Source organism: Eschrichtius robustus, chromosome 19, assembly GCF_028021215.1.
Source record: "Eschrichtius robustus isolate mEscRob2 chromosome 19, mEscRob2.pri, whole genome shotgun sequence".
Taxonomy (NCBI): domain Eukaryota; kingdom Metazoa; phylum Chordata; class Mammalia; order Artiodactyla; family Eschrichtiidae; genus Eschrichtius; species Eschrichtius robustus.
Genome location: NC_090842.1, coordinates 54,181,472 through 54,208,143, shown reverse-complemented (window position 1 = coordinate 54,208,143; position 26,672 = coordinate 54,181,472). Strand labels below are relative to the sequence as shown.

At 36.3% G+C, this 26,672-nt stretch overlaps 1 protein-coding gene across 1 annotated transcript; it reads right to left on the bottom strand.

Moving 5' to 3' along the window:
- Positions 1-1,076: 1,076 nt before the first annotated feature.
- On the bottom strand, positions 1,077-26,120 carry ZNF461 (zinc finger protein 461). The gene is made up of 5 exons (XM_068528521.1): positions 26,003-26,120; positions 24,296-24,389; positions 15,432-15,558; positions 14,557-14,652; positions 1,077-2,854 (listed from the first exon to the last, which is right to left on the bottom strand). The coding sequence occupies exons 2-5, from the start codon at positions 24,302-24,304 to the stop codon at positions 1,143-1,145; spliced, it is 1,944 nt and encodes a 647-aa protein (XP_068384622.1). The 5' UTR covers positions 24,305-24,389; positions 26,003-26,120; the 3' UTR covers positions 1,077-1,142.
- Between the last annotated feature and the right edge of the window lie 552 nt (positions 26,121-26,672).

Genomic DNA, 26,672 nt, shown 5'->3' with positions numbered 1-26,672 from the left:
GGTCCTTTGAAAATATGAAGCTGAAAAACTTTTAGCTAGTCTAATCAAGTAAAAAAAGAAAGATAGGACTCAAATAAATGTTATAAACAAGAGAGAAGAGTTCCAATATTGCAGAGCAGGCAATGAAGAATTTGGAGCAGAAAGGCAGTAAATAGTTGGTACAATGTTTATAAATCCCTCTAATACATTAAAATTAAATAAAAGTAGGCTAAATGTGGACTGATGAGAACATCATGAATCTTGGATTATGATTAATCCACTTTTGTCCAAAGAATTTTAAAAATTTAATTCCTGGAAGAATACAAAAGAAGTGACAGCTATAGTTACCCCTGTGTAGGGAAAGCAGATGGTTATAGGACTAGATATTAGGGAAGATTTTATTTTCAAGTTATTTTGGGTAATTTTTGGATTTTTATAGTATCTGTTTTTATTTCCCATTTTTTTAAACTACAAAATTAATGTAACATCAGAACATACACACACTTTCATGGTTGGGAATCTACCAATAGAAACATAAGAATGACAATCTAAGAATGTTTATTGCACGATCATTTCTGGTGAAAAAAGTAGAAACAATTTGAATGTCTACAGTAGGGAATGGTTCAAAATACTGGCATACATCCCATACTAGAAATATTCTGAAACTTTAAAAAGAATGAGTCAGATCTACAGTATTGACCTGGGAAAATGTCCATGATTATTTAAGTGTAAAGGGTAAAATGCCACGAAATATGTCACTATGGGGGTAAAACCTTTCACAGACATGCAATAAACCCTTCACATGTGCAGATATGCTTGAGCACGAAGGAAGAAGCAACACACACACATATTGGTTATTTCAGGGATTTGTGGGAGGGGAAGAAATTGTTTTCATTTTATTTCTGCCCCACTTCACTGGTTTCAGTGAAAACAAATAGTTTTATAAAATTTATTTCCAGTACTGATCATTACAATAATTCAGAAACAGCACTGATACCAGAGCAATTTTCATTTTAATAACTTTTCCATTTTCCCACTTGAAAAAAAAAAAGAGTTCAAAGATTACTAAAATAAATCAATACTAATGAAACCCAGTATTTTACCAACATTTTCCTTAAAGAAAAAAAAAAGTATATCTCCAAAAATAATTTCATGATGCTAGACTAGGATGGGGAGAGAGGAAAATTTACTGAAGTCTCAACCGTATGAAGTGTCTGATGTACATTAAATTGCAAGCCATCATTAGTGGCCTTCCCACATTCATATGGTTTCTTCCCAGAATGAATTCTCTGATGGTGTGAGAAGCTCGAATGATAGCTAAAGGTCTTTCCACATTCCTTACATTCAAAGGGCTTCTCACCAGTATGAATTCTCTGATGTTGAATAAGGTGTGAATGAAGTCTAAAGGCCTTACCACATATCATACATTCATGAGGTTTCTCACCAGTGTGAATTATCTGATGTCTTTTGAGGTGTGAGCACTGTCTGAAAGTCTTCCCACATTCCTTACACTCATAGGGTTTCTCACCAGTATGAATCCTCCGATGTAGAGTAAGTTGTAAGCCATCACAAAAGGCCTTCCCACATTCACTACATTCATAAGGTTTTTTGCCAGAATGAATTTTCTGATGGTGAGAGAAGCTTGAGTGATAGCTAAAGGCCTTTCCACATTCTCTACATTCATAGGGTTTCTCACCAGTGTGAATTCTCTGGTGTATTGTAAGGTGTGATCGATGTCTGAAAGTCTTTCCACATTCTTTACATTCATAGGGTTTCTCACCAGTATGGAGTCGCAGATGTTCAGTAAGTTGAAAGCCACGAATAAAAGCCTTCCCACATTGCTTACATTCATAGGGTTTTTCACCAGTATGAAGTCTCTGATGTTGAGTAAGCTGTGATCGCTGCCTAAATGCCTTCCCACATTCCTTACATTCATAAGGTTTCTCACCAGTGTGAATTCTCTGATGTAGAATAAGTTCTGAGCCATAATTAAAGGCCTTCCCACATTCTTTACACTCATAGGGTTTCTCATGAGTATGAAGTCTCTGATGTATGGTAGGGGATGATCGATGCCTGAAAGTCTTTCCACATTCTTTACATTCAAAGGGTCTCTCACCAGTATGGAGGTGCAGATGTTCAGTAAGTTGAAAGCCACAAATAAAAGCCTTCCCACATTGCTCATATTCATAGGGTTTTTCACCAGTATGAAGTCTCTGATGTTGAGTAAATTGTGATAGCTGCATAAAGGCCTTCCCACATTCCTTACATTCATTGGGTTTCTCACCAGTGTGAATTCTCTGATGTAGAATAAGTTCTGAGCCATAATAAAAGGCCTTGCCACATTCTTTACATTCATAGTGTTTTTCACCTTTATGAATTCTCAAATGTTGTATAAGTTGTGAGCAATGAATAAAGGCCTTCCAACATTCCTTACATTCATTGCATTTGTTACTATTTTGAATTCTCTGTTGTTTAGTAAGGTATGATGTATCAACAGTTTCTGCACATACCTTACATTCAGGAAGTTTTTCTTTAGAATGAGTTTTGTGATGACTAAAGAATAAATGGTAACTGAAGTTTTTTCTACATTCTTTACATTCAAAGATTTTCTGTCTATTATAAAATTCCTGAGCGAACAAAATATGTTGGCTAAAAATGGGCATGTGTTCATGGTTGATAATAAATTGCCTGAAATAGCCCTTCTGTTTTCCCTGTTGTCTCTCAAACTGACTTTTGCATGCCCAAATATCTCTGAAAATGGATTTCTCAGGACTATGGCTTTTAAATGGTTCCATGATAGCCCATTGGGATGATTCTGTCTCATAAATGTTTCTTTTTGGAGATAACTTCTTGGACTCACACTTGGACACCAAGTCTGAAAGATAAGAAACACATTTTAATTGCTAGTTTTGTGTTACAAAAGAAATGAAATATCTCTGGTAAAAAAGAGAGAGAATTGAAAATAATTCACCTAAGAAATGAAAGGCTTGGGGAGCTCTTAAATACCATCATGCAATTGAATGAAAATAGAGTAAGGAGAATGCAAAGAAATGAAAGCTCATGAAAGAAAAGTGAGGGAGTTAATTAACAAGTCAAGTCAGTGGTTCTGAAATTTTGATCCACTTCAGAATCACCTTGGGAATTTGTTGTAATTATGGATGTTTACAAAACTTTCTAGATCACCTGAATCAGAGTCTACGAGAGTCTGTATATTTTAACACTCTCCACCAGGCCAAAGGATTATGTGCTATCTGCTAGTTGTCCCCAAACATCTATTATTCCCCTTTTGTACACTGAACCCTTGGTTTTTAGTTGAGAACAGGCTGCCCAATATAAACATTGCACTTCCCAGGACCCTTTGCAGCAGAACATGCCATGTAACTGGATTCTGCCTAAAGAAATGCAGAAGTATTATGTAGTAGCTTCTGAGAACTTTTTTTTTTATTATTTTTAAAATTTTTTATTTATTTATTTTTGACTGCCTCGGTCTTCATTGCTGCCGTGGGCTTTCTCTAGTTGCGGTGAGCGGGGACTACTCTTCGTCACAGTGTGCGGGCTTCTCAGTGCGGTAGCTTCTCTTGTTGCAGAGCACGGGCTCTAGGTGCGTGGGCTTCAGTAGTTGTGGAACGCGGGCTCAGCAGTTGTGGCTCGCGGGCTCTAGAGCGCAGGCTCAGTAGTTGTGGCGCATGGGCTTAGCTGCTCTGTGGCATGTGGGATCTTCCCAGACCGGGGCTCAAACCCGTGTCCCCTGCATTGGCAGGCGGATTCTTAACCACTGCACCACCAGGGAAGTCCTGAGAACTTTCTTAAGAGTCAGCTTGCCCACACCCTATATCCGTTATTCTTCTGATTCCTCAGCAAAGCCAGCTGCAATGTGCATTTGATGTCATGTCTGTCACAGATGGTTTTGCAGAACAGAGTTGCCACTCCAGCCTGGACTTTAATGAAAGAGAAAATTAACCCTCTATATAGTTTAAACTACAATCATTTGGGGGTCTCTGTCACATACAGCCAAACCTATATCCAAACTAATACAGCCTTCCATTGAACTGTTTGAGACCAACAGCTACATAAAGCATTCTATGCTAAAACAATTTATTTTTCCATTTTCCTAACGATGATCATTTGGGTTGTTTCCAGTTGTTGGCTATTATGGTTAGTACTGCTATCAACATCCATGCACATTTCTTTTGGTGGAAACAGGACTGCTTTCTGCTAGGTGTGAAATTACTGCATCAGATGATATGCATTTGTTCAGCTTCAGTTGACACTATGCAACAGTTTTCTAATTTACAATTCCATCAAACTCTAAAAGAGATCCTGTTCTTCATATCCTCAGCAACACTTGTTATTGTCAATCTTCTTATATTTAAGCATCCTGGCAGATGTGTTGTGATACTGGATTGTGGTTTAATTTGTAATTTTGCAGGCTGAATACTTTGCCATATGTTTATTGGCCAACTGGATATCTTCTTTAATAAGTTGCCTATGGAGGTATTTTGTCCATTTTTATTAATTTTTTGGGCAATAAAATACATATAAAATCCACCATTTTAACCATTTTGAAGCATACAGTTCAGTAACTTATAGTACTTTCCCACTGTTGTGCAACCATCTGATCTCTAATTCCAGAATATTTTCATCATGCCAGAAAGAAACCTCACACACATGATCATGTTCTATTCTCCTCCCCCCCCACCCCCAGCAAACACCAATCTGCTTTATGTCTCTGAATTTGTCAAGAAATTTCATAAATATGAAATCATACAATATGTGACCTTTTGTCTCTGTTCTTACTCAGTATGTTTTCAAGGTTCAATGATGCTGTAGCACGTACCAGTATTTCATTTCTTTTTATGGCTGAGTTATATTTTATTGTACAGATAACCATATTTTGTTTATCCATTGTCCAGTTGAGGGACATTTGGGTAGTTTCTGGATTGTATTTTTCTTTTTGATTTGTAGGAATTCTTAATTTATTCTGGATATAACCAACTACATAATGCAAGTATCTTTTCCCACTCTGGGGCTGGCCCTTTCACTCTCTCTCTTTTTTTTTTTTTTTTTTTTTAATGTCTGAAACATTTATATTAACATATTGCCATACATATTTCCATACAAATCCTTTCACTCTCTTAATACTATGTTTTGATAAACAGAAATTCTTAACTTTAAGGTAGTATAATCCCAAGTTCATAAAAATATACTCATATAATCTTCTAGAAGCTTTTACTATTTTACCTTTCATATTTAGATCTATAATCCACCTAGTGTGAGGTAGAAATCAAGATTCTTATTTTTCAGTAGATATCAGCACCACTTACTGAAAAGACCATCCTTTCCCTGACTCTGTGTTATATCAAATGACTTTGTTTGTTAGTCATTTTCTCTGTAATCCACTCCAATAAATATTTCAACTCCCATAGCTCTGTTGAAACATTTCTAGCTAAAGTAACTAACAAAATTACTTTACCAAAATCAGTGCTCAAATGCCAGTCAACACTCTATTTGACTCATTAGTAGCATTTGACACAACTGATCAATCCCTTTGCTTCCTGTATACCATATTCTCCTGGTTATCCTCCTACCTCTCTACTTATATTCAGTTCCCCTTAATGCATTCTCCTCCACTTCCTGACCTCTAAATATTGGAATGTCCCAGAACTCTGACTCTGGCCAGCCCTCAATCTACACTCTTTCCCTTAATAGCAGTCTGGCTTAAATACCAATCATATAATGCTAAGTCTTAAATTTATACCTCTAAAAAAATTTTTTTTAATTGTGATAAAATATGCATAACATAAAATTTACTATCTTACCCACTTTTAAGTGTTTAGTGCAGTAGTGTTAAGTATGTGCACACTGTTGTGCAACCAATCTCCAGAACTTTTTCACCTTGCAGAACTGAAACTCTGTACCCATTGATAACTCCCCATTCTTCCCTCTTCCAGTTCCTGGCAACCACCATTCTACTTTCTGTTTCTATGGAATTGACTACTCTAGATACCTCATACCACTGGAGTCATACAGTATTTGTTGTTGTTTTTCTGAACGTGACTGACTTATTTCACTTACCATAACGTCCTCAAGGTTCATTCATGTTGCACCATGTGTCAGGATTACACACACACACACACACACACACACACGACCACCACCACCACCACATTCTGTTTCTCCATTTGTTTGTTGATGAAACCTAGATTGCTTCTACCTTTTGGCTACTGTATGTAATGCTGCTAAGAACATGGGTGTACAAGTATATATATACATGGGTGCTTTTAGTATATATCCAGAAGTGGAATTGCTGGATCATATGTTAACTCTATTTATAATTTTTTGAGGAACCACCATACTCTTTTCCCACAGTGGCTGAACCATGTTACACTCCCACCAACACAAGGGTTTCAGTTTCTCCACTGCCTCACCAATACTTGTTATACTTGTTTTTTGACTGTAGTCATCCTAATGGGTGTGAGGTGATATTTCACTGTAGTTTGGATTTGCATTTCCCCAGTGGCTAGTGATGTTGAGCATAGTTTCATGTGTTTGCTGGTCATTTGCATATCTTCTTTGAAGAAATATCTATTCAAATCCTTTTCTCATTTTTAAAATTGAGTTGTTTGGTTTTTTGTTTTTGGTAGGAGTTCTTTATATATTCTGGATATTAACCCCTTATCAGATATGTGACTTACAAATATTTTTTCCTATTCCATAGGTTGTATTTTCACTTTATTGTGTCCTTTGATGTCTATACTTCTAGCTTTTATCTTACCCCTAAGCTCCATATTTATCATCTAATTGCCTAGTTGAAATCTTCATGTAAATATGTAATAAGTACCTCAACCATAACATGTCCAAAGAGAACTTTCAAATCCCCTTTTTAGATTCATTCCTACTCCAGCTTAACCCATCTCAGTAAATGCAACCATCTTTTACCAATAGGTTAAGCCAAAAGCCTAGTTTTTTTCTTCTTACTCAACTTATAGTCTATTAGCAAGCATGGTCAACTTGTTCTTTAATATATATATAATGACATAATCATCATCACCACTTCTATCACAGTCTAAGCTACTATTGTTATACTACTGCAGTAACTCTCAAATTGGTCACCTGCTCTCTTTCTTGTTCCACTAAACACATCATATCTTAGTGACAACACATAACTTTTGCTCTTAAATGCCTCTAATAGTTTCCTATCACATTTAGGAAAAAAAGATTCTTATAATGCTCTATAAGGTCCTATATCCCCTGGGCTCTCTCTACCCCTCTTACCGAAACGTGTAGGATGCAACTAAAGCCACATTTATAGGAAAATCTACGGCCTTAAATGCAAATAGAAAAAAGAAATTCTTAAAGTGAATCATCTAAACATCTATTTCAAGAAGTTAGAAGAAGAATAGCAAACTGAGACCTCAAAAAGTAGAATAAAGTAAAAACAAAGATAGGCAGAATAAATAAAACAGAAACAAATATATAATAGGATTTCTGGCAAGACTGGTCAAGAAAAATAGACTACCTTACAGATTAAACGTTAATTACAAAGAAAAAAAATACAATGGAGTAACCTAGCAAACACCACCCAAACCAAGTGATCAAAGGTAACAACACTAATGATGGGACAGAATGACATTATGTGCCTCCTTATATAATACACTGAGAAAGATATGTCACCAATGCAATAATCCTGCCAAAAATGTATAGCCCGAATTTAATCTGGAAGAACCAACAAACATACTCTAATTGAAGGACATTCTATAAAAGTGGCCAGTATTCTTCAAAAATACCAGCCATAAAATCCAAAGAAAGGCTGAGGAACTTTTCAGATTAAAGTAAAGAGAAATGTAATGTGAGATCCTGAGTCAGGTGAAAAGGACAATATTTGGATAAGTAGTGGAATATAATACAGACAATAAATGAGACAATAGATTTGGATAAATGTAAAATTTCCTGAATTTATGAAATGTAAGAGAATATCCTTCCTATTAGGAAAGATAACTATTTAGGGTAAAGAGACTTAAATGAAATAATAAGGCAAATATGGCAAAAATATTACCAACTGGTGAATCTAGGTGAACAGCATATGGGAGATATTTTGGGGGTTATTTTGCACCTCTTCCATACGTTTAAAATTAATTCAAAATAAATTTTTATTTCATAAAAGACAGAAAAGGTACAAATAACCAATCTTAGGAATGAAAAGGGAAATATCATTACAAACAAAAATGCATCCCCTTATAGAGTTATATTCTACTGGGATAACATCTAATAAATGATTAGTAAATGAATTAGTAAGTCAGATGGCAAAAAAATGTTATAGAAAAATAAAGAGGAAAAGAGATACAAAGTTATAATGGAAGGTTTGAGATATGTGGCATCAATTTTCCTCCAAAAAGACTGCAGACTAAAGGTATCAGCTTTACCTCCTGAGAGGCTGGAAACTAAAGGTCAGCCACATGGGTAGCCAACAAGGAGCCCCAATAAAAATTCTGGACACTAAGGCTCAGGTGAGTTTCTCTATTTGGCAATATGCCCAAATGCATATTATTACACATAGTTGATGGGAAAAGTTAGCACTGTCCATGACTCCAATGGGAGAGGACAATGGGTAGCTCCACACTTGGCACTCTCCTAGGCTCTGCCCTATGTACTTCTTCCCTTGGCTAATTTTAATTTGTATCCTTTTGCTGTAATAAACTAACTGTGAGGATGATAGCTTTCAGTGAGTTCTATGAGTCCTTTTAGTGAATTATCAAATGTAAGGGTGGTCTCGGAAACACTTGAAATTGCAATTGATGTCAGAAGTGAGGGAAGACTCCTGTAGACAGCTCCCTCTAATTTTCACATGAGACCATAATAAAATCAAATTATAAAAGAAAGACAAGAAAATCTCCAAACACCTCCAAATAACACACTTCTAAATAATCTATGGGTGAAATTAAAAGTCTCAAAGAAAAAAAATTTTTGAAGGATTAATAAGGACATGTATATCCTTTATATACATGGATACATATATATATAATTATATATAGATAATCCACCATAATGATAATAAGAACACCACATATAACTTTACACTCATAACTTTGACAACTTAGAAGAAATGTACCAATTCCTTGAAAATCACAAACTACCAAAACCCAGCCAAGATGAAATAGGTAATCTGAATAGTCCTATAACTATTATAGAAATGGAATTTATAATTTAAAAGAAATCCTGAAAAAAGAAATATCCAGGTCCAGATGGTTTCACTGGTGAATTTTACCAAACAGTCACATCAATTTCTTCCAAGAAAGGATGAAAAGGGAACACTTCCCAACTTACTTTATGAGGCCATTATTATTCTTACACCAAAACCAGGCAAAGGCAGCATGCACACGCACACGTGCACACACACACACACACAAAGAGAAAACTACAGGCCAGTATCTGACATGAACTTAGATGAAAAAATCCTGAATTAAATTTTACAAATCAAATCCAGAAGTGAATAAAAGGAATAATATATCATGACTAAGTGGAATTTTTACAGGTGTGAAAGGCTGATTCTGCATTCAGAAATCAATGTAATCCATCATACCAACAACTAAGAAGAAAATCACATGATCATATTAACATTCATTTAAAAAAAAAACCCTCAGGGCATTAAAAAGAGAGGGGACCTTCCTCAACCTCATAAACAGCATATACAAAAAATCTACTGCTAACATCATACTTAATGGCAAAAGACCTTACCCCTGAATGCTTTCCCTCTACAATTAAGAAAAAAGGGCAAGGATGTCCACTATTACCACTCTTATCCAACACAGAACATATTTCTAGCCAACAAAAAGGCAAGAAAAAGAAATGGCATAGATTGGAAAAGGAGAAAAAAAAACCTTCTATTTGCAGATTATATGATTGTCTACAAGAATGAATCTACAAGGAAAAATTAGTACTAGATAGTATTAGTACTAACTAGTACTAAGAAGTGCATTGAGTAACATCATAGAATACAAGATTAACATACAAAATTGGCTGAATTTCTGTACACTGACAAGGACCAAATAGAAACCAAAATAAAAATGCAATACCACTTACAAATGCTCCAAGATTAAAAAAAAGAAATACTTAGGTAAAAAATTAACAAAACATGTACAGATAATATATGATGAAAATTATAAAATGCTAATAAAAGAAATCAAAGGAAAAAAACTTGGAGAAATGCTGTGTTCATGGATTGGAAGACTCAACAGAGTAAAGATGTTAATTCTCTAATTTCATCTACAGGTTTAACATAATTCCTATTTAAATCTCAGCAAGTTTTTTTTGTACATAGAGACAAGCTTATTCTAAAATTTATATGCAAAGAAAAAGGCCCCAAGGATAGCCAAAATTTTTTTTTGGAAAATAATAAAGTGGGAAGAATCACGCTTTCCAATATTAAGGCTTACTATATAACTGCTGTAATCAAAAGTATGGTACTAGCAGAGGAATAGTTACAAAGATCAATGGTACAGAACATAGATCTCAGAAATGGAACCACACAAATGTGCTCAACTAATTTCTGATAATGGTGAAAAAGCAACTCAATGGAGGAGGGATAAAACTTGTTGAAAAAAATGGTGATGGAGAATTAGACATCCATAGGCAAAAAGATAAACCTTGACCTGAAGTCTCACATCTTCTACAAAAAGGTACTCAAAATGGATTACAGATTTAAATGGAAAATGTAAAACTATAAAACTTCTAGAAAAAAACATAAGAGAAAATCTTTAGGACCTAGGACTAGGTGGTGTTCTTAGACTTAACACCAAAACCCAAAAAACAAACAAAAACAACAACAACAAAACCCCCTAACTATTCATAAGATTTAAAAAATGAATAAAGGCTAGACTTCATCAAAATTAAACTTTTCTCTGCAAAAGACCCTGTTAAAAGGATGAAAACACAAATTATAGACTTGGAGAAATTATTTCTTTAAGTCACATATCCAACAAAGCCCTATCTATTGGGTTGGCCAAAAAGTTCCTTAGGTTTTTAAGTAAAAATAAAAGACACATTTTTCATTTTCACCAAGAACTTTATTGAACAACGTATTCACCGTTTTGTTCCACTACCTTCTGCCATTTTTCAGGCAACTTCATAATTCCATCTTCCCAAAACTTTTTATCTTTTTGAGCAAAGAACTGTTCCAGGTGCCTTTTACAGTCTTCCAGGGAATTGAAATTTTTTCCATTAAGGGAATTTTGTAAAGACTGAAATCAATGGAAATCCGAAGGTGCAATGTCTGGTGAATACGGTGGATGAATCAGAACTTCCCAGCCAAGCAGTAACAGTTTTTGCCTGGTCATCAAAGAAACATGCAGTCTTGCGTTATCCTGATGAAAGATTATACGTTTTCTGTTGACTAATTCCAGACGGTTTTCATTGAGTGATGCTTTCAGTTGGTCTAACTGGGAGCAGCATTTGTTGGAATTAATCGTTTGGTTTTCCGGAAGGAGCTCATAATAGAGGACTCCCTTCCAATCCCACCATATACACAACATCACCTTTTTGGATAAAGACCGGCCTTTGGTGGTTCACTTCACTTGCCCCATGATCTCTTCCATTCCACATTATTGTACAGTATATATTTTCCATTGCCTGACACAATTTGTTTTAAAAACAGAACGTTTTCATTACGTTTAAGTAGAGAATCGCATGCGGAAATACGGTCAAGAAGGTTTTTTTTTGCTTAACTTATGTGGAACCCAAACATCAAAGTGATTAACATAACCAGGCTGGTGCAAATGATTTTCAACGCTTGATTTGGATATTTTGAGTATGTCGGCTATCTCCCATGTGGTGTAACGTTGATTGTTCTCAATGTCTCGATTTGATTGCTATCAACTTCAACTGGTCTACCTGACTGTGAAGCATCATCCAGTGTGAAATCTCCAGCACGAAACTTTGCAAACCACTTTTGTCACCTTCGATCAGTCACAGCACCTTCTCTATACACTGCACAAACCTTTTTTGCATTTCAGTCGTGTTTTTACTTTTCTGGAAATAATTAGGCATAATATGCCAAAAATGTTGCTTCTTTTCTTCCATCTTCAATATCAAAATGGCTACACAAAAATTCACCAATTTTAATTTTTTTAAAAAATGTACTCTGATATGACAGGTATCACAATACAATCTAACAAAATTGTTTCGAATGAAGTTAAAGACAACTAAGCGCACTAGAACCATCTTACAGAAAAAACCGAACTGTTTGGCCAACCCAAAAGAATACAGAAAGAACTTTGAAAACTCAACAGCAAAAAACCCAAACAATCAAATCATAAAAGGCAAAAGACATGAACAGACATTTCACTGAAGAGGATACACAGATGGCAAATAAACATGATTTTCTATTAAGGAAATTCAAATAAAAACTATAATGAAATATCATTACCCACCTATCAGAATGGCTAAAATGAAAACCTGATAACACCAAGTGCTGACTAGGATTCAGTGAAATGCATCATTCATACACTGCTGGTGTTTGGCAGTTCCTTTCAAAACTAAAAATGAGCTTACCTTACGACCCAGCAATTGCATACTTGAGCTTTATCCCAGACTTATTTTCAAGTACAAACTTTTACATGAACGTAAGGAACATATATATATATATATATATATATATATATATATATATATATATATGTTTACATATGTGTGTGTATATATATATTCCTTACATTCATGTTATAAATATATATATATATATGATATAAGAAAAAAGCCAATCTCAAAAGGATACATACTGCAGGATTCCATTTACATAACTTCATGAAAAACATAGTTATATAGATGTAGCATAGATTAATGGTTACCAAGAGTTAGGAATAAGGGAGAAAGGGAGGGGTGTAGCTATAAAGAGATAATAGGAGGGAGTCTTGTGGTGATGGTACTATCTATTTTGATTGTTGTAGTGGTGATACAAGGTTATATATGATAAAACTACATAGAGCTATACATACGCACACAAACACACATACAAATAAGTGTGTATATAAGTAGTGAAATCTGAGTAACTTCTATGGATTATACCAATGTCAATTTTTCAGTATGATATTGTACTATAGTTGTGTAAGATGTTAACACTGGGAGAGGCTGGAGGAAGGGTATATGGAACTTCCCTGTACATTTCTTTGCAACCTTCTGTGAATCTATAACTATTTCAAGGTAAAAAAAATTTAAAAAGAAATCACCACACCATATATGCAAAAGAAAAGGCCTGGCCAGGTATCAAAAATTAGTAAAAAGAATAACATCTTACATGAAAGCAAAACATTTAGGAAAGTATATATCATTTTTCCATGTTTCACCTCTGTATTAGTTTCTTAGAGTCAACGTAACAGTGTACCACAAACTAGGTGGCTTAAAACAACAGAAATATACTCTTTTCATAGCTCTGGAGTACTATGAGTTACATACATCATCAAAGACCTCTAATTCAGCGGTCCCCAACCTTTTTGGCACCAGAGACCAGTTTTGTGGAAGACAATTTTTCCCCGGGGGCGGTGGGGGATGGTTCAGGCAGTAATGCAAGCGATGGGGAGCAGCAGATGAAGCTTCACTCACTCTCCCGCCGCTCACCTCCTGCTGTGCGGCCCAGTTCCTAACAGGCCATGGACTGGTACTGGTCCATCAAAAGATGCAATCAACAGAGCTCAACCCCCGCAGCCCAGGGGTTGGGGACCCCTGCTCTAACTTGTGGAATGAACCTGCTCTTAGCCTTCAGGACCCTATACTTTCCTAAGGTCCTACTCCTTCCTTTCTAATCATCCCTCTACCATCTCTATCTCCTCAATGTAGTCATTTGCTTTAATTTTCACAATTTCTAATCAATTAATTTTCCCCAAATATTCTATCAGAAAATATATTCATATGTTCTTGATCCACTACTAGATTTTAAATATCTTTATAACATTTTAAAAATGTATTCTCATCACCTAGCAAAGCAACTTGTATGAATTTTTTTAAAAAAATTAATACTCTTGTTGATTGCATCTTTTGATGAACAGAAGTTTTTTAAGTTTGATGTACTCCCATTTGTCTATTTTTGCTGTGCCTTGGTATCATATCCCAGAAATTACTGCCAAATCCAATGTCATGAAGTTTTTCCCCTATATTTTCTTCTAGGCGTCTTATAGTTTTGGGTCTTAGATTTAGTTCTTTGATCCACTTTGAGTTAATTTTTGTATATGGCATAAGGAATTTTATTCCTTTGCATGCGGGTATCCAGTTTCCCCAACACCATTTGTTAAGAGTACAGTCCTTTCCCCCATAGAATGGTCTTGGCACTCTTATCTAAAATCATTTTGTCATATATCTGAGGGTTTATTTCTAGACTCTCTATTCCACTCATCTATATGTCTGTCTTTATGCCAGTACCACATTGTTTGATTACTGTAACACTGCAATAAGTTTTGAAATCAGATTTTCCCTAATTATTCTGTCTAATACAACTTTACATTAACTTTATAACCTTAATATAACCAACATTCTGACCAGTTGGCCTACTCCTCACAACAACTTTCTGCTTCCTGATTATAGCTCACTCACCTGGGAACTGTTCTCCTATCACTTCCCTCATAACCATCCAGGGCTCCTTCCCTTGCTCCAATGAAGAGATCACAGCCGGCTTAGAAATAGAAAGTCCTGGTTATAAGAAAAGAAATGGAGATGAGATGGAAATGAAAGTATTCAAATACTGTGTTTCAGAGTTTATTTTTAAAAACCTATAGGACAAGATGGTACTCGATTAGGTCTAGAGAAGAAAGAAAAGTCAAATTCTCATATACAGGTAAACTCAGGATCATAAGAAACAAAACAAACAAATAGATGGTAAAATGCTATTTAAGTTATATAAGCTTTCACTCATTTTCCTTTGAGAAAAAAAGTTTACTGAAATACTTATTCTCAGATACTTTTCTATGTTAAATGTAAAGTTCTTAGAATGTAACTTCCAAATGCAAATTGTTTACATTTGTTGCAGTAAATAGAATAGTGTTCATATGAGCTGCAAATGTAAATGACATTTCTTGACTCAGTCCATTACTACACTAATTGGGAAGGCTAAAGAGCTTTGCACCCAGGACCCATGTGCTTAGTTTTATCTACGCTAGTGCATCTGCACATTTAGCACAGTGCAAGTGAAACAAAAGACAAAGCCTGGTTTCTTTGACTACGTTATGCTTTAATGGTACAGAATTTCAATTCTGCTCCTTAATTTTCAAGGAAGAAAGTCAATTATAAGAAAGGACCAGAGTAAGATGTGAGGATAGAGAAAATGAAGGTGCAACTCCACTTGGCTGTGCTCATTTCTACACAAAGAGAAAATTCATCTAGTTATTTGAAAGGTAGCCCTAAAATTCATAGTGGAGAAAGCAGAAATTCCAAGAAACAGATTCTGAATTATTAGAGGCAGATAACTTTACCCAGTGAAAGCAAGTTGCTATAGTTCTCCAACATCACATCTTTGTACAAATTCCTCTGTGCAGGGTTCAGACATTCCCATTCCTCCTGAGAGACATCTATAGCCACATCTTTGAACATCACCAGCCCCTAGAATGACAAATCACAGTACTGTTTTTGAAATTATAAGAAACATTTTTCAAAAGGAAGAAGCACTGCTAAAAGAAGGCACTGCAGGAAAGGGATGGTACAGTGAGTATATAGGCTAAGGCTGGAAGCTTGTATGGGTCAAAAATAAATTTAGTGAGACTAAAGCAGAATGCCCACATACTCTTAAACAATTCAATTTCTGCACACACATCCTCTAGCATAGGGTGGAAAACTTCTGTTAATCACTCATCTAGAAATTTAGAAAATAAATAGAGGTTCCCAACTAAGTTAAATAGTTGTAAATTTTTCCAGAATTTCTTATGAAAATCTCCATCTTCAGAAAAAGGACCTGATGATTTTTCTTCCTCATTATGACTAAACATTTTTACTTTTAATGCAAATTCTTTAGTAAACACCCAGTGCAGACTATATTTTCCAAAGATGGACAGAGCACATCTCCCTTTCATAACCTTGATATGCCCCACTCACTAGCAGGCCAGTAGTAGCTTTGGGCCCTGCAGCAAACCATGTCAGGAACTGGTCCCATCCACCAGCATGCCGACACTACATCTGGGACCCTCAGCCCCACAACCACCTGGCTCCACTCACCAGTGGGCCCCACTGCCAGGAGTCTCGTGATCCAGCTCTGCCAACCAGTGCCCATCAGCCTCTGCATAAGACAGGGCCTGGCAGACAACTGGACCAGGAGCCAGCCACACCTACAAGACTGCCCATAGTAGTCAGGCCACCACAAGAGAAGGACCCACGCAGCCCAAATATGGGGCACCCCTAGACTATATAGCTCTAGTGACCAGAGGGGAGAGCACTGCTGGGACGCAGAGGACGTCTCCTACAAAAGGCCACTTCTCCAAGGTTGGGAAAGGTAACCAATCTATCAGAAACACAGAAATAAAAACAGCCAACTGGGCAAAATGAGGTGACAGAGAAACATCTTCCAAATGAAGGAACAAGATAAAACCCCAGAAGAAGAACTAAGTGAAGTGGAGATAGGCAATCTACCCTATAGGGAATTCAAGGTAACGATTGTAAAGATGTTCAAAGAATTCAGGAGAAGATTGGATAAACAGAGTGATAAGCAATAAGTTACGTACAAGGGAACTCCCATAAGGCTATCAGCTGACTTTTCAGCAGAAATTCTGCAGTCCAGAAGGGAGTGGCATGATATATTTAAAGTGATGAAAGGAAAAAACCTAACCAAGAGTACTCTGCCTGGCAAGGCTTTCATTCAGTTTGATGGAGAGATCAAAAGCTTTACAAGCAAACAAAAGCTAAAAGAGTTTGGCACCACCAAACAAGCTTTACAAAAAATGTTCCTCTAAGTGAAAAAGAAAAGGCCACAACTAGAAACATGAAATTACAAAAAGAAAAATCTCATCTGTAAAGGCAAATATACAGTAAAGGTAGTAAATTAGCCATTATAAAGCTAGTAGGAAGGTTAAAAGACAAAAGTAGTAAAATCATCTATATCTGCATTAAGTAGTTAAGGGATATATATACAAAACAAAAAGATGTAAAATATGATAAAAACAGGAAGAGTTGGGGGAGGGTGTAAAACATGCAGAGTTGTTAAAATGCATTTGAACTTGAGAGGTCAGTAACCTAAAATAATGAGAGAAAGAGAGAGAGAGAGAGATGGAGGAAGAAAGAAAAGCTGCTATGTACAGTGTGGGGAATATAGTAGATAACTCTGTAATATTCTTCTATGGTGACATACTGTAACTAGACTTATCATGGTGATCATTTTGAAATGTATAAAAATACGAAGTCACTATGTTGCGTAACAGAAGCTAACATAGTGTTGTAGGTCAGTTATACTTCAAAAACAAACAAACAAATTCATAGAGAAAGAGATCAGATTTGCAGTTAACAGAGGCAGTGGGTGGGGAGGGGGATTGGATAAAGGTGGTTAAAAGATACAAACTTCCAGTTATAAGATAAATAAGTAATAGGGATGTAATGTACAACATGATAAATATAATTAACACTGCTGAACGTTATTTATGAAAGTTGTTAAAAGAGTAAATCCTAAGAGTTCCCACAAGAAAAAAATTTTTTTCTATTTCTTCATTTTTGTATCTACATGAGATGAAGGATTTTACTAACTTTATTGTGATACTCATTTCATGATGTACGTATGTCAAACCATTATGCTGTACACCTTAAATAGTGCTGTATGTAAATTATATCTCAATAAAACTGGAAGAAAAAAATGCTGAAAGAAAGCTGTTAGGCTATAATTCTATTTCCAATTAAAATCCCTCAAAATGAAGGTGAAATAAAGCTTGCAGTTTTATTTCTGTTGCTGTTGGTTTGCTTTTTTGAGAGTAACAAACCTGTGCTACAAAAAATGTTAAAGTAAGTTTTTCAGGTGGAAAAAATTTATACTAGGTAAAAACTTCTATTGACAGAGAAATGAAGAGTGCCAGAAATGATAAATTTGGAGGTAAATAAGAAAGATATTGTTTTCATCTCATAATTTCTTTAAAAGATAATTGACCATTTAAAGAAAAAAAAAAAGCTGGGAGTTCCCTGGTTGCCCAGTGGTTAGAATTCTGGGCTTTCACTGCCATGGCCTGGGTTCAATCCCTGGTCAGGGAACTGAGATCCTATAAGCTGCATGGCACACCACACTCCCCCCCAAAAAAAGGAAGAAAGAAAAAAAGAAAAATAAGCATGTGTGGTTTAAAAGTATTTAGAAATAAAATATATGATAACAGTAGTAAAAAAAGATGGGAAGGGGAAATGGAAATATCCAGTTTTAAGATTTTTGAATTATGTATGAAGTTGTGTAAAATTATTGGAAGATCCAGTAAGATTTTTTTGTTTTTAAAATGTTCCTATAAATTTCGCTTTCACAAAAATGTTCCTATAAAAGGGTTTCATCTTCAAGGAATTCATGGAAAAGACTGACAAGTACAGGTTTCTGGTAACTGACTATACTGCTGAACTAAATGAATAAGCATTTTCAGAACTCTAATGGAAAACTGATGAATTCATAAAAGTGTTAACAAAAGATCAAGATAAAAAAAATTAATTACATGGGACTGAGTGAACTGATGAGGATGATTATAATTTTTGCGACTTTCTGTTTGAATAAAAAAAAAATCCCACAAGGACTCAGAGGCAAAAAATATACAGATCAATTTTCAATGCAAAGTAAAGGAGCTGTTACAGTGGAGGATTACTGGACTGAATGTCAGTATTATGACATAGTGTGAGTGTGTTTCGTGTTTGGAAATTGCAATCATTGTTGCTTTTGTTGTGGTCATCCACTTACAATGCTTGGTGTCAGTTTATTTATCTCTTGTAAAAATAAAATACAGTGTGTGAAAAAAAAATCACATTGGAAACCTTAGAACAACCCCCAAAACAATAAACAAAACAAAAATGGTACAGCTAATAATCCTATAATGGAGATAAATGGAATACTAAAAAATACATGATTAGTCCAAGAGAAGGCAGGAAAATAGGAAAAAAAAAAAGGAAGAAAGAATAGATGATAAGATGATAGATTAAAACATAATCATTACATTTAATTTACACAGTCTATCTAGAAGTCAGCAAAATTTTTCTGAATAGGGTCAGGTAGTAAATATTTTAGGCTCTGTGGATCACATATAGTCCCTATAACATATTCTTTTTTCTTTACTTATTTATAACCCTTCTGAAATGCAAAACCATTCTTAGGTTGAGGGCCATAGGAAAACAGGTTGTGGGCTGGATTTGGCCAGCATGCCATAGTTTGCTAAACCCTGTGTAGATACTTGAAGGCAGCGACTGTCAGACTGGGTAAAAAAGTAGAATCAAAGTATATGCTGTTATATGATACACTTAAAATAGGTTAAAATAAAAGGATGGAATAAAGATATGCCATGAAGAAAATGGTAAAAGAAAGCTGAATCAGTTATGTTAATAAAGAGAACAGAATTCAAGACAAAGAATATTACCAAAAGGAATATTTCATGATCAAGGGGTCAATTTGTCAAGAGGATATAGCAATCCTAAATATGTATGCACCTAATAACACAGCTTCAAAATACCATAAAGCAAAAATTTACAGAACTGTAACAGACCCACCATTGTATCTGGAAATTTCAACTGTCCTCTCTCAGTAATTGATAGACCAAGTGACAAAAAAAAATTAGTAAAGATATAGAAGAGTTGATCACCACTACAAACATTTGACCTAACTGATAAACACTCTACCCAACAGTATAATACCCTTTCTTTAAAAAAATTGCACATGGAGCATTAACCAAATTGTCCACATTTTGGGCCATAAGACAAATCTCAATAAATTTAAAAGGATAGAAATTACAGAGTATGTTCCTTGACCACCACAGGATTAAATTAAAAATGAACTATCAGAAAGAACTGAAAAAGTTCCCAAATATTTGGAAGTTAAAGAGCACTCCTCTAAATAACCCATGGGTGAAAGAAGAAAGGGAATTTTAAGCTAGAAAAATAAGAGAAAATTAAATCTAAAATATACAGAACAAAGGAAAGAATAAATAAGATCAGTAATCAGTGAAACAGCAAGGGCAAACTAGAGAGAAAAACCAGTAAAACTAAACGCTGGTTCTCTGAAAAGACCTATAAAATTGACAAGCTGCTAGTATACTGATCAAGAAAAGAAGACAGGGCTTCCCTGGTGGCGCAGTGGTTGAGAATCTGCCTGCCAATGCAGGGGACATGGGTTCGAGCCCTGGTCTGGGAAGATCCCACATGCCACGGAGCGACTAGGCCCGTGAGCCACAATTGCTGAGCCTGCGCGTCTGGAGCCAGTGCTCCGCAACAAGAGAGGCCGCGATAATGAGAGGCCCGTGCACCGCGATGAAGAGTGGCCCCCACTTGCCACAACTAGAGAAAGCCCTCGCACAGAAACTAAGACCCAACACAGCCATAAATAAATAAATAAATAAATAAAATTTTTAAAAAAAAGAAAAGAAGACATAAATTATCAATATCAGGAATTTAAAAGTGTGCATTACTGTAGATCTGATAATAAGGGAATATTATGAACAACTTTATGCCAATAAATTTGACATCTAAGTTGAAATAACCTAATTCCCTGAAAGGCACAAATTACTAAACTAATTCAAGAAAAAAAAAAAAAAACCCAAAGCCCTTTATCTATTAAAGAAATTAAAGTCTCCCCATGAAGAAAATTCTAAACTCAGATGGTGTATTAGTTTTCTACTGATGCTGCACATATCACCACAAATGCAGTAGCTTAAAACAACAAATTTATGATCTGTTGGTTACAAGTCCAACAAGGGTTTTACTAGACTAAATCAAGGTGTTGGCAGGGCTGTGCACCTTTCTGGCAGCTCTAGGGAAGAGTTCATTTCCTTGCCTTTTCTAGCTTCTAGAGGCTACTTACGTTCCTTGGCTCGTGGCCCCCTTCCTCCATCTTCAAAGCCAGTAATGTTGCATTTTTTTAACCGAAGTATGCATATTCTGTACTCACATCCTCTTTTGACCCTGACTCTTCAGATAACACAAGATAATCTCCCCATCTCAAAAGCATGAATTTGGGGGACTTCCCTGGTGGCACAGTGTTTAAGAATCCGCCTGCCAGATTCAATTCGGGACACAGGTTCAATCCCTGGTCCAGGAAGATCCCACATACCGCGGAGCAACTAAGCCCATACGCCACAACTACTGAGCCTGCGCTCTAGAGCCCGCAAGCCACAACTACTGAGCCCACATGCCACAACTACTGAAGCCCGCGTGCCTAGAGACCATGCTCTGCAACAAGAGAAGCCACCACAGTGAGAAGCCCGTGCACCGCAACGAAGAGCAGCCACTGCTCGCTCGCCGCAACCAGAGAAAGCCTGCGTGCAGCAATGCAGACCCAACACAGCCAAAAATAAATAGATAAATAAATAAATTTATTTTTTAAAAAGCATTAATTTAATCATATTTGCAAATTCTCTTTTGCCATGTAAGGTAACCTATTCACAGGTTCTAGGATTAGCACGCAGACAGTTTTTTTTTTTAGGGGGGCTCATTATTCTGCCTACCACAGATGTTTTTTGCTGGTGAATTCTATCAGACAATTAAGGAATAAATAATACAAATTCTATAAAAAAACTCTTCCAGAAAATAGAGGAGGCGGATGCAAGTCCTGACTTATTTTATAAATAAAGGAGGAATAAAGACATTTTCACATAAAGAAAGCTGAGAGGATTTGTCACCAGAAGATACAAACTACAGGAAATGCTAAGGAAATGTCTTCAGGCCAAAAAGAAATGATACCAAACAGAAATTCAGATCTCAAGAAGAGAGAGCAATTGAAAATGGTATATATGTGAATAAATAAAATTCTTCGCAAAGAATCAAATAAAGTATTTTTTTCAAGAGTCTATTGAACTTCCTTTGTTTCTGTGGATTTTCCCCTTTTCGTTTTGTATATTTGTGCTTTCTCCCTTTTCATTCATGATTCAAAGGTTAGCGATTTAACTTATTGATTTATCTTATTAGTTATAATTTTTTCCTGTTTTGTAACACATGTAATTTTTATCTTTGTAAATCCCTTCCAGATTTCTTTCTACTTATTTTTAACTTACGTATTTTCATTATTTTTTGTTAGAAGCATTTAAATCTATGACTTTTCCCTTAGAGTCCTGCTTTAACTAAATTCCATGGGTTCCAATATGTAGTGCTATCACTGACATTAGAAATTTTTCACTTTTTAGATTATATTTCTTCTTTGATTCAGCAGTTACTAAGACATATTTTATAAACTGCTGGTAAGAATAATAATTTTTCTGATTCTGTAATTAAATTCTAGTTGTATTTCACTGTGTTTGGAGAATATTATCTATCATTTGTACTTTTTGGGCTTTACTACAGCCTAATATTTTGTCATTTTTTTCTGAATGGTCCATGGATACTTAAAAAATGCATATTCACTACTATTAGCATTTAATGTATATCAGTAAGATAGATTTGATGGAGTATGTGATGTAGTACTTCAATATCCTTACTAAATTTTGTCCACTTGTCTTGACTTTGACTAAGAGGGTCAACTAATGTCCCCTACTGCTGGCAAGTATCTATTTCTTCTTCTATCTGCTCTTCTATTTTTAGGAAAGTTGCTGCTGTAATATTTTATATGTAGGTAATTCATAACTATTTTAGCTTCACTTTGAAATTTACACCTTAGAATTATGTAGTGTCCTTCTTTGCCATGTTTAATGGTGTGATGTGGCCTGAAGTTTAGTATGTTTTCCTTTAGTTTCCATTTGCCTGGTATAATTGGTCCATCCTTTTATTAAACTTTCTGAATCACTGAATCACTTAAGTGTCCGATGCAGAGAGTTGAATTTTTCTTTGTGACTCAATCTGAAAGACTTTTTCTCTTAATAGGTATGTTAAAACTCATATCCAGGGACTTCCCTGGTGGCGCAGTGGTTAAGAATCCGCCTGCCAATGAAGGGGACATGGGTTCGAGCCCTGGTCTGGGAAGATCCCACATGCCGCGGAGCAACTAAGCCCATGAGTCACAACTACTGAGCCTGCGCTCTAGAGCCCGTGAGCCACAACTGCTGAGCTCACGTGCCACAACTACTGAAGCCTGCGTGCCTAGAGCCCATGCTCCACAACAAGAGAAGCCACCACAGTGAGAAGCCCACGCACTGCAACGAAGAGTAGCGCCGCTCGCTGCAACTAGAGAAAGCCTGCACGCAGCAACAAAGACCCAATGCACCCAAAAATTAAAATTAAAACAAAACAAACAAAAAGAACTCATATACAGTTATTGATTGATAAGACATATATTTTGTTCTTTCGTCTTAGTTTTACCATACAATTATTTTGTTCATTACATATACATAGTCATCCCTTGCTATCCACAGGGGATTGGTTCCAGGACCTTCACAGATACCAAAAGCTGCAGATGCTCAAGTCCCATGTAAAATGGCATAGTATTTGCGTATAACCTACACACATCCTCCCACATGCTTTAACTCATCTCTAGATTACTTATAATACCTAATGTAATGTAAATGCTATGTAAATAGTTGCTAGCATGAAGCAAATTCAAGTTTTGCTTTGTGGAACTTTCTGGAATATTTTTTCCTGAATATTTTCAATCTACAGTTGGTTGAATCCATAGATGTGGAACCCACAGACATGGGAGTTGACTATATATATATATATATATAAAATGTATACACATACATACATATGCACATATATATATTTGTGTGTCTTAAGTCTTGTACTATATAAGCTGATTATTTACTTTCTGTCTCTTTCATTACAAGTCAAGTTCCACAAGGAATGATTTGTATGTGTCTGATTTTTACCCCCCACTGATTTATTCCTAGTTACCTAAAAGAATGCCTATCACATAGTAGGTATTCAGTAAATATTTGTTAAATCAGTTCATCAAACCAAAGTTCTGACAAGAGAAACATCAATATTTCCCTCAAAAGGATACTATTTCTGTTCTTTCCTTATTCTGGCAGAAGACTCAGCATAGGGGAAATAAGTAATGATTTATTGAATGAGTACATAAACTGGTTAGAGAGATGAGCAAAAAAGGAAGATCCTATATTTTTGGCACAATCACTTACTCACTCACTGGCAAGTTACTGTATGATATTCAGTTAGGTAACAATATCAGGATGAAGAATGCAAATATTGACATGACCTATAGGAAAAAAAGAGGACTACTTCAATAAGGAACAAGAAAACAACAACTTACATGGGCCATGGCTTTTATTTTAGAATTCAATGTATTTATTAGCTGTCTTCTTAGTTCCACTTTAGAATAAATTCACAGTCCAAAGAAAGTGTTGCTGAATGAGAGGGGTTTAAAAGTAAACAAAAAACAAAAACAAACATGAGATGATCTTGCCTCTGAGCTCCCAATGTGTTAATTTAGAATGACATTTCCCCCACTTCACGTCACCTACTCCCAGACCCCATACACACATACATAAAAGATCAGAAAAAAGCTGAACAAATCCCAACCTTACTCAAAGCAAGGAGGGAATCCAGCTATGGATTCAAGAAAGACTGGGCCCAGGCTCTTTAGCAGGAGGGATCTAGAGAGGCAAATCAGTGTCCCAACACTATGCTAAAATCGACCCAACTGGCCTGCTCAGACCTACCCTGACCAGATTCTCACTGAATTAAAAGGAAAAAGAAAAGGACCTTATGAAAAGGTCAGGGAAAGAGAAAATGACTCAAAAGATCTAACAGATCTTTGGTTACATCTAACATTCCTGTGTAACAGGAACTTCAAAAATAGACACTAAAGCAACACTGAAAAGAAGAAACAGAACAAAGATGTCCGGAGCAAAATAAATACTTGAGTCTTTAGTTTGAAGTACCGGTGAGAATTAAAAAAACCACATCCTGGAAAATCTTCTGAAATTTATCCCTAAATACAGGCAAAAAAGACCTAAATATCGTTTAATAAGGAATTACAAAACAATGTGTACTGTGTTCTAATCTTTGGGGAAAAAATACTCATGAACATAAGCATATATGTATGTACATAAGGAGGGTGAAAGCATTTGCAATAAAATGTTCAGAGTGGTTGAAGAATTATAGATAACTTTTACTTTAAATGAAGTAATATAACAAAGGAATTTTGAAGGTTAATGTGAAAATTTCAGGTAAGATGCAGCACCAAATCATCTTAGACACTGTTTTTGGATGTGCAACAGTGCCATTCTTTCCTCCAATTCGAGGTGTTTCTAAGGGGAATGGCAGAAGTTGTGAGGTAGAGAAAAATTATGAGATACTAGGCTTTTCTGGAAGCTCAAACTTTGTGTGACCTTGAGTGTGATGTGGAGTAGATGTTGTCTGTGACCATGAAGACTATGTTTCTCTGATTCTTGGTGGTGTGTGAGCTCTTCAGATAACTGTGGAGGACACCGACTAAGTGGGCATATGGTTAGTTTTTTGTTGTTGTTTGTTGTTTTCTTTTTTTTTTTTTTTTTTTACTATATAAGTCACTTTGAGGTTGTGTGATGATGATAAACACGGGGGGGATGGTGGGATTATGTGACTTTGGCTTTATGACGTGTGTATGAATCTACAGGTGACTACTGGAATGTCTTCCTAACTGCCTGATTACGGTGAGCCTGGGTTTAGAGGTTTGTGTAAATGTGCTTTTCTTTTATGTAAGTAAATGGGGCTTACACAAATAGTCACCTGCAATCATGATCATAAACACATACAAATTCCATTTACACATATGGCCATGCACAAAATTACAATGGTTACAAAAGCACGAATCCAGTTGCTGTCACAACAAACAGCCAAATACCCTTAGTCATTAGACTAATTTCCGTCACGCACGCACAGACTAATCTACTCTCCCCAGGTCAGCTCCCGCACTAAGAGGCCTAACACTCCAGATACTCCTCTTGCCCGGTCCTGGGGCTACAGGATTCCTCACCTTCAGCATCCTCAGGAGGAGCTCTGGTCCAAGTTCTGATTGGACTTCCCGGCGAAGCCGCACGCCGAGCCCTGCCTACTCTACCCGTAACGGGAAGCCCTCGACTGCCTCTGCTGCCGACTGTTCAACCGCCGTTCTGACCGGAAGTAGCTTTGGAAAGCCGTGTCCTCTGGGAAACTTAGTCCTAGAGGAAGGAGCCCGGGAGGCTAACGAGGTAGGTCTTCCGCCAGACTTCCGGCCGCACCTGCGCTGTTTCACTCGGGCTTGGAGTGACGCCGCAACCACCCAGTTTGCGTGGCTCACACCCGGGTTTGGGGTCTGAATTCGGAACCTCAGATTTCTCTGAGGACGGATTTCAAGCCTGACACGGTGGCTGTCCCCACCCTCCCAATGTGCACGTTCGCGGGCAGCTGGCTTAAGAGAACTGTTGTCTGGTGCGGAGAGATCCAGCCTCTGGATGGTTCTCTCCGCGGTTGCGATGCGAGATTATTTTCTGTGAGTCCGTTACGTACGCGTCTCTTCGAGAGGCAGATGATTATGTGACAGCGACTGTGAGGGTGTCATGCGTGAGGAACTCTGTATGTGAAAGTGGATGTGCTACATATTCGTGTAGGTTCAAGCAGTGAGCTTGGCCACGTGCAGTGATTGTGAGGTGGCATAATGTGATGTG

What these genes read in the sequence shown, in the direction of transcription:
- ZNF461 (XM_068528521.1), bottom strand. An exon ending in TAGCAACTTGCTTTCACTGG is followed by an intron (nt 14,653 to 15,431) that starts GTAAAGTTATCT and finishes TCTTATAACCAG; the next exon opens with GACTTTCTATTTCTAAGCCG. An exon ending in GATAGGAGAACAGTTCCCAG is followed by an intron (nt 2,855 to 14,556) that starts GTGAGTGAGCTA and finishes CTTATCTTTCAG; the next exon opens with ACTTGGTGTCCAAGTGTGAG.